This window comes from Trematomus bernacchii, unplaced genomic scaffold (genome assembly GCF_902827165.1).
Source record: "Trematomus bernacchii unplaced genomic scaffold, fTreBer1.1, whole genome shotgun sequence".
Taxonomy (NCBI): Eukaryota; Metazoa; Chordata; class Actinopteri; order Perciformes; family Nototheniidae; genus Trematomus; species Trematomus bernacchii.
The window spans coordinates 2,064,562-2,073,390 of record NW_022987654.1 but is presented as its reverse complement, the minus strand read 5'-3'; the positions used below and the strand labels follow the sequence as shown (position 1 = coordinate 2,073,390).

The 8,829-nt window shown below is 40.1% G+C and overlaps 1 protein-coding gene across 2 annotated transcripts; it reads left to right on the top strand.

The window, feature by feature from the left end:
* Nucleotides 1–4,006: 4,006 nt before the first annotated feature.
* Nucleotides 4,007–7,837, top strand: LOC117486450 (keratin, type I cytoskeletal 18-like). Of its 2 annotated transcripts, none has more exons than XR_004556278.1 (7): nucleotides 4,007–4,569; nucleotides 5,854–5,936; nucleotides 6,277–6,433; nucleotides 6,535–6,699; nucleotides 6,791–6,916; nucleotides 7,134–7,414; nucleotides 7,548–7,837. XR_004556278.1 is itself a non-coding variant. In XM_034134886.1 (7 exons), the coding sequence occupies exons 1-7, from the start codon at nucleotides 4,102–4,104 to the stop codon at nucleotides 7,585–7,587; spliced, it is 1,260 nt and encodes a 419-aa protein (XP_033990777.1). In that variant the 5' UTR covers nucleotides 4,010–4,101; the 3' UTR covers nucleotides 7,588–7,837. The 2 variants fall into 2 exon arrangements, 1 of the variants encoding a protein (XP_033990777.1); XM_034134886.1 differs by having other exon boundaries at nucleotides 4,010–4,569; nucleotides 7,134–7,354.
* The last annotated feature ends 992 nt before the right edge of the window (nucleotides 7,838–8,829 follow it).

Genomic DNA, 8,829 nt, shown 5'->3' with positions numbered 1-8,829 from the left:
TGCCCCCTAGCGACTGTAGGATGAAAGTGTTTTCAGCCAAAGAGATTTCACAGGAGGAGTGGCATGATGTGGTCACATGTTATCATCACTGTATCTCATTGACTATGATCTTATCTGCTGCATGAAACTTGATCCAGTCTATAGGAAGTTGCTTTGTCACCCACACTAGGGGTATGACTCTCCACTTTGTCCACCAAATGGTCCAGATGGAAATGTCTCTGCAACTATATGGGGCTTGCCAGGAAATGAGTTACAAACATTCCTAGTCCCGTGGATGACTACCATTTACTGATTTGGTTGACCGATCATTGTTTCTTGTAGGGACTCCGTGAGATTGACATTTGTGATGAGTGTCATATTTGGACAACTATTGGATGGATTTCTGTGAGTTTGTTACAGTTATTTAAAAAAAAAAATTGAAAAATGTTTTCTCTGGTATTAAATTCAATATTTTTGCACTTAAGATATGACATTCTGTATGGATCAGACATAGGTTTCATGGAAGATTCAGTCTAATTGGTCATTGATACCCAGTTATTGTTGGGGGGACCAACATGTGATGAAAAGTGAAATATATTAATTTGTAGATACTTCATTATTAATTATATGCCAATAATACATCAATGTAATGCTTTGTAGTCACACAAATTATATTGAATAACAATTAGAAAATACAAAATTTGCTCGATTCTAGAAAACTACCTGAATCCAAAACTGCCCACTTCTGGTCTTCTAATCTAATGACATTTCAGAGACATATAGGACAATGACGTCTCTGTACATCTTTACTCCTTAGCATCAGCCTGTTAGCTTTGTCATTGCGAGCATGTTAGCATGCCGATGTTACCTCAAAGTAATAAAGTAAATCATTTAACAAACAGTTTTACTTCCTTAGATTAAACTTCTACAGACTGTCATTTGTGCCCATGTGAGAAAAGTAGTCAGCGATAGGTGACTTTCCAATGTAGCATTTCTAACTCACTGCACCTTTTAGGCCGTCCTGTGAAATGTCTTTGCGCTAGAAATGGACATGACATACTATGGAGAAAATGTCTCTTAGTCGACACATTTCACTAACCTCTGATGTGTGACCTCTACACTTTGATGACAATCCTGGCCATAAAACTGCAATAAAGTTATACATTAACAAGATAAACAAACTGCCTATTTGATAAACATCTTGGTGCCAGTCAAGTGAGTGATCAAGATAAAAAGGGATGATGTAAGAAAGTCTCTGTGCAAGAGTGTGTCACACTCACATGCATGCATCCCTTCCTGCAGCTGTAAGGGTGTCCACAATCATATGCATAAATATGCATATGCATATATGCAAATTGTGGTTTTTGACTTTGTATATAAGCATGTTAGAGCTCACATTTTGCACTGCAGTTGTGTCAAAGGAGACCAAAGAAAAAGGGAGGGGAGTAAAGTTAATTCGCGGCTGCTCTAAACTGAGTCGAAATCTGAGATTTTTCCAAGTATTGTGAAGCCCATAAACTGAAGTTGTAGTTTCCAGGTTCCTGCTGTGTTACAATGATTCATAGACTCCAACTCTTTTCCGCTGCTCTTTTCCCAACTTACCGGGAAAGAGGGGTGCAATACATATCAGATTCTTGCGGAAAATCAATTCTAAGGAATAATTACTCATAAACAAAAAATGATATGAAGATTTATGTGGAGACTTGGTGTGCACAAGTATTGATCTACTGATATATTGTTTATATATTTTCCAACATGCCTGTCGCATGAATCACAAAGAGCTACATATTCTTATGTCCTAGCTATGAGGCAGAGCAAACCGCTAAGTCGAAAAAATTGTTTTTATCACTCTCAATCTTCTGGGTGGAGTTTTCTCAGTGAAGATTAGCTCGGTTGTTCTGCTTCCTGGGGATGGCTACTGTAAGCTATTCTGTTGACTTGCCTGTTAGCTCTCTGGAGAAGCACAGATGTTGTGTATGTCAATGACTTTCATTGTGAGGGAGAGAAATGAATTTAATTATGAAGCAGGGCTAACAGTGAACCAATGTAACAGCCAGTGGTGTCATTCTAAAGTAATTAAATTGTGCATTCACATTTACTTCATAATGATGAGATGAAGTATGTGCAGGGAAATGTGCCACACGTATCCAATATACTAGCTAAGTTCATTAAAACTGTCGGTCAAGGTACATCCCTGTTTCTAATTTCTTTCTTTTTTTATGTCCTGGTGGGCAAGGCAACTTCGTTGCCAACACAGATTCAAACAAACAGGACAGCGGCGACGCTAGTCATGAGTTATGAGTCATGCTGATTTAATTCATGGTTCCTCTTTATGCCTCTCCCCTGGTCTCAGTTTAGAGTCATTTGACTCCTTTGCTTTTTTGTTGCTTTAACTCCCTATTTGCAGGTTTTTTTTCCCTTTTATTGAGTGCTGCTTTAAGAAGAGAACAGTGAGGGGCTGCTGTAAAGTGTGAGAAACGCTGAAACTTGATCAACCATGAAGGTGAAGTAACACCAGGAAAGAAAAGAACTGGGTTGTATGAGGCTCAGGACGGTGTTTGAGCCTCTGCAAGTTTCCCCTGGGGTGGTTCGTTGGTTTTGTTATCCATGTTCTCTGGGGCCTAGCGAGAAAATCCTCTCTCACCACAACTTTAGCCCTAGTTAAACTGGCATAAACTTTGCCATGGTCCTCCAAGAACATTTTTTATTACAGCTTTGTTTTTTAGGAAAATCATCCAGTTTCTTTCCTTCTTTTTTGTTGAATAGTGTTTTGCAGTTTCCTGCCTATTGTATTCTAGTTCCCATAGGCACTATGGCATTTAGTCACTAAAATGCACAATAAAACTCACATAATTGCTATTTATGACAAGTAAAACGAACAGTATCCTGTTTAGAAGAGGAACACATTGAGATTTTTTTTTTTTTTCCTGGTGTCAGAAAAGATTAATGACAAAAGAGAGCTGTTCATACTGAGATATCAAACGTATACAGTTTACACACCACACTAGATAAGGCTTCAAAGTATATTGTTTAAAATCCTCATCAGAGCTGATTTGAACAGATAATTGCCTCTGAAAGGTGAATGAGGGCAGCCTTTCTTTATTTTTTATTGCATTCTGAACAATGTGCTATCGGCTTACTTTCATTCTTTAGGCTTATCCCCCCTTGTCAGGTCTTCTGGGTGTGTTTGAAGCTTGTGTGTCCATAGGTTTCCTTTTACAGTATGCAATATTCGATGGTAATAATGTCCACCCTATTGTCTCTGTTGAAATGTGATTTTAATGTCAACTTACAGGTTGGTAAGGGCTTCCTGATTGTTCTAATAAACAATTAAATGCCACTGGTTAATCTTGCCCTTTTTCAGAGTATAAAAAAGTGAAGAAATATGGCGCTATGGATGCTGATGACCTCAAAGTAGCTATAATCTCAGATTTCTTTATGTAGTTTTATACATAAAGTGTATACATCCCCCTCCCCATCTTTTGTAGCTACAACTAAAAGAAGCAATGCTGCAGCTGCTATACCCTATCTTACTTTCAGTTCCGTCTAGATAGGAAGGTCGAAATGTGCTTATTTTGGAGCATGGCTGACCTCAAACTAGAAACCATGCAGAAACTGGCAGGCATTATGCCTTTTATGGGCAAACCAAAGGAATGTGGGGGTGTGCTTACAGAGTAGACCTAAAACTTTTATTTTTGATTCTTTTCCACTTTACCTTCGACAATATGTCTAGAACAGCTTTCTTTCATTTCTTGTGAACTGTTTTATATGTAATCTTGATAGTTGGGTAAAATACATTTGCTGCTTAAATCTGAATGTTTTTTAAGAGTTTTCACAATGGAAAAATTCCTCACACATATCCTTGGAGACGGAAAACATTGTCGGTTAAAAAAAAAGGGAACATGTGGGTGAATGAGAGCACGAGAGAGCAGGGAGGGGGAGCAGGAAGAGAAGACTGGGCCATGTTGAAGTGGGCAGGGTCTGAAAGACCAGCTGTGATTGAAGGAGAGAAGCAGGAGTATAAGTTCCCAACTCTCCGCTGCCAGACTCACTTTCTAAGCCGACCAGCAGCTCCACATCTCATTTTTCACTTCATTGTCTGTGGTGCCTAAACTTCTCAAAATGAGCTACAGAAGATCCAACATGCAGCCGATGTCTTCATCCCACATCTCCATGAGCCGCTCTACACCCCAGTATTCTGCCAGCATTTATGGCGGTGCTGGTGGGAAGGGGGCCCGCATGTCTTCATCTTCCACATCTTCCCTGCGGTCTGGGGCCCCAATGACCTCTTCTTCCTCTGCCTTCAAGCTGAGCAGTGCAATGGGGGGTGGTATGGGCTCAGGTTTTGGTGGTGCCGGTTCTTCCATGGCGTCTGGTGGTGGTGCCGGTAGTTCTGGCATCATGGGCAACGAGAAGGGAGCCATGCAGAACCTCAATGACCGCCTGGCCAACTACCTGGAGACGGTGAGGAACCTGGAACAGGCCAACAAGGAGCTGGAGATGAAGATCATGGAGGCTCTTGAGAAGGGAGGGCCCAGCATGAAAGACTACAGCAAGTATGAACCCATCATTGAAGACCTACGCAGAAAGGTAAGCATAACAATAAATAATGATTATGAAAATTAAAAAAGGGGAAGTTTGGTGTAAAATGTTGAAAACTAGGAAGTTGTCTTTGATACAGCAAGGTGAAACGGACAATGATGGATAAGAGTGTTTAAATACTTAACAAATGCTTTCGCACTCATCGTCACGCACAATATGTAGAAAATGTATCAATCTAACGATCTACCTGTGTCAGTACGTTTTATCAGTGTATTTCATGCCTCGAGAACACTGGTGCTGAGACGGCCAGCATTTCCTTTGTGGGTTATCACATTTCTGGTTAGAGAATGAAGGGTGTGGTTGCTCAACTCTAACCCTCCCCCATAAATCTAGTTTATGCCACAAAATGTCCAGAACTTCCCCTGATGAATCATCACCACGCAGTCAGCATCATGAGAGATGGCTTGTAGAGAACAAACCTAAACCAGACAAAAGCATTTCCAAATGGTCCTGCTTGCAAATTGAGATTCTACATGCATACTCTGGTATAGGAGGGCCTCAATGTGAAACAGATGTGTGGTAATGACACACAAACAAAGGATCTGGGGCTGCCAGCGTGAATGAGTGTGTGTCTGTGTGTGTGTCCACAGAGATGCGTGTGAGTGCACTGGTTGTATAACAATCAGCTCCAGTCTGCAGAGTCAAATGTCACATTCTTCTACAGTCTACAGATCTTCAATGTGTCACACTGATGGTCCCACTTTGTCTCTCTCAACACATGAAGTCGCAAAGTTTCCCCCCTTTTGACTTCAGGCAGTTTGCCATGGACACATAAGAGTATAATCTCACAAACACACATACGCACCAATGAATGTTGCAGTCTTTGAATACATAAACACATACAGTTGTATATGCAAAGAAAATGACGGACAGAGATAGTGCAGCTGTGTGAGAATTGGAGAGAAAAAAAACTCCCTGTGTGGGTTAGTCAGACAGGAAATCAATTCTCCAACAATGCTAAAACAAACCAGATTTAGTTTTGGCACAGGAACATTGTATTTTCCTGTACTTCAGTTTGTGGTTCCTCTTTTTACTGACTGTAACTATGGATTCAATAATGTTGTGGCCCTGGTGTGTAATCTGAATCTGGGGCCTCTTTTGTTAAAGAAGGGAACTAGAGATTCAAATCATATGTTCTCTTCTTAGGCTATGTTATACTTCACTATGTCATAATGATTTGAATATTGAATGAAAAGGCTTCTTGTTAAACAATTGTGTTCGTTCTAGCCAGCTAAAACACTTCTTTTGTGTTCAATCATTTTTTCTTTCCAGATCTTCGATGAGATTTTGGACAATGCTCGTTATGTACTCCAGATCGACAATGCCCGTCTTGCTGCTGACGACTTCAAAGTGAAGTATGTTGAATACAAAGAAGAATTTAAATGTATTTGTTTTTTGTACTGTGCATGAGGCTTAAAATCTAAATTATCTTTAGAATATGATTTCAGCAGAGAGCAGATTTGTGTTTGAAACACTTAATCCATATTGAGGTTACGTACCTTTATACATCACAGCATAACTTGAATAACAGCTTATCACTTAGTGTTGCTTAGTTTTATCACAGTAGCATATGAATTTATGCATATGATCAGATGCACTGTTCTGAATGCAAGTAGCAAAACGCTCAATTACAACACCGGTCCACAGGATGCTTTTAAAAAGAATAACAGAGTTTGTGTCTTTGCACTCCAACAGGTTTGACAATGAGATGGCAATCCGCCAGTCTGTGGAGGCCGACATCGCTGGGCTGAAGAGAGTCATAGAGGACACTAACATGACCAGAATGAACATCGAGAGCGAGATTGAAAATGTTAGGGACGAGCTTGCCTTCCTGAAGAAGAACCATGAGGAGGTGAGTTCACACTTCATCGAGATTAACCATCACAGTTTGGAGGCGTCCCTCACAAGTCCGTAATGTTTTTGTGAAATGTTCTCTTTCTGTCTGTCTAATAGGAGGTGATGGAGATAAGGAATCAGATCTCAAATTCAGCAGTGCAAGTGGATGTTGACGCTCCTAAAGGTCAGGACCTGTCTCAAGTAATGCAAGATGTGAGGAGCAATTATGAGAAGCTTGCAGTGAAGAATGCACAAGACCTCAAACAGTGGCATGAAAATCAGGTAATGTTAAGCAAAAGGGAAATTCGACCGAATATACTTACAGAAACGATCTTGTTAGTTAGTTAACACCTTTTCCCTTTCCCCCTTTCAGATTGCAGATGTGCAGGTGGAGGTATCGCAGAACACAGAAGCTCTCCAGGGAGCCCAAATGGAGAGGGGCGACTTAACCAGACAGATACAGACCCTGGAAATTGAACTTGCATCCCAACAGAGCTTAGTAAGCATGCATGTTTTTATATTCTGTTCTTGTTCATCTTAATTGTATTCACAAGCATAACATAATTAAAACCTCTCATGAGATTATATATTCTTGTTGCAATATTTGAGACTTTTATTTATTTTAAAAACATGATGCATAACATAAGATTTCTATGTTTTGGCTTACCAACATATTTGGCACACTTTTAACTCCTCCTCTTCAAATCCTTCATCAGAGAGCATCCCTAGAAGACACATTACGCAACACAGAGCAAAGAAACAATATGGAAATGGAGAAGTACAACAACCTTCTTATCCGTCTGGAGGAGGAGCTGACCCACCTGCGTGCAAACATCCAGAATCAGACCCAAGAGTATGAGACGCTGCTCAGCATGAAGATGAAATTGGAGGCCGAGATTGGCACTTACAGGAGTCTGCTGGATGGTGGAGACTTCAAGTAAGAGAGTTAGGTGGAGGAGAAAAATCAGATCCAAGCAAGGTGTTGATGGTGGTGGAGGTGAATACTAAAAGCACTTATCATGGTTTGCATGGTACTAGTTACTGGAATGAGGCAGGATCCGGGTCAGTTTGAGAAAGCATTACGACATAAATACTTTGAAAGTCAAATGTGTATTCTGTGTCTTGTACAGGCTCCAGGATGCAATAGATGAGCTGGCGATGCTGAACTAATTTGGAACCAAGAAGCCGGGACCAGCCCAACAATTAAAGCAGAACAACCCTCAACTATCAATCGGGAAAAAACACGCTGGTCCAAACAAACAAAGTCCAATTTGAACGCAGACTGCATTCCATGTAAACAATAAATGATTTAGGCAATTACCAATGAAGGCATTCAATATCAGACGGGGCTTTTAAAAAAACAACTAGTGCCTGACCTAAAGCAAAATGAAAATGAATAAAACCACTTGTTGACCCACAGTCATGACTCTTGTGCATGTGTTTTTGTTTGATGATGTAAGATTGTGCTTGTTTTATGTTGTTGTCATGATGATTTATTAAATGCGCTATCAGAACCCTTGTTGATTGAAAACAAGTCCAACAGAATTCCATAATTGTAATTGACAAATAATGATGTAATTTCATTTCATTCTACACCCCAAAAAACGAATTGCTGACATATTACAAGATATATTCTGACTTAATTATGAAAAGCAATGCTAGTTCTGTTTTTTGCTTAATAATAATAATAATAATAATAATAGCTTGTATTTATATAGCGCCTTTCAAGGGACCCAAGGTCGCTTTACAAGTAATATAGCAAAAACAAACATAACAAAACAAAAGTCAGACAGACAAAACAACAGATCGATTAGGGGCCGAAAGCCTTGGCAAACAGATGGGACTTGAGGGCCCTTTTGAAGGCGTCGAGTGTGGGGATGTTGCGAATCTCTGCAGGGAGAGCGTTCCAGCTTACTCCTCCATACACCCATTCAGGATGCTTAAAGCTGCTGAAATTGAGGTTGGGCCCCTCGGAAAAATGTAAGACAAGCCAGGAGACAAACCTCATACATCTGTTTGGTTTTAAAGTGCTAGCCAACAGAGTGCAATAATAACTTTCGATTGGAGACAACTTCTTGAATGAATGAAAAATGTAGGCTCAAAAGATCTGACTGGAATTTCAGATCTGGTTTTGCGTCAATCAAGCGGCAACTTCATGCTAAAGCCTTTGGCAAAAAAGATGGCAACAGAAAAAATAGATTTTCTTGAAAATGCCGAACTTGACAAGTAGCCATAACTGCGTAAACAGAAATGGGTTGGGTTAGGAACAGATTTGATGGGGAACGTTGTGTAGTCGGAAAGACTGAATCTTGATCCTCCAGGCTTCAAAATGGAATTCCCCAAACCAATGGGTGACTCCACGGTGACAACATCAACATATATATGGTTTGAATCAAGTCCTTACGTTTGCAG

Bases quoted from the DNA above. Each gene is read 5' to 3' on its own strand.
- LOC117486450 (XM_034134886.1), top strand. From the start codon at position 4,102: ATGAGCTACAGAAGATCCAACATGCAGCCGATGTCTTCATCCCACATC. The intron at 4,570-5,853 runs GTAAGCATAACA...TTTTCTTTCCAG, and splicing joins TTGAAGACCTACGCAGAAAG to ATCTTCGATGAGATTTTGGA. The intron at 5,937-6,276 runs GTATGTTGAATA...GCACTCCAACAG, and splicing joins GCTGACGACTTCAAAGTGAA to GTTTGACAATGAGATGGCAA.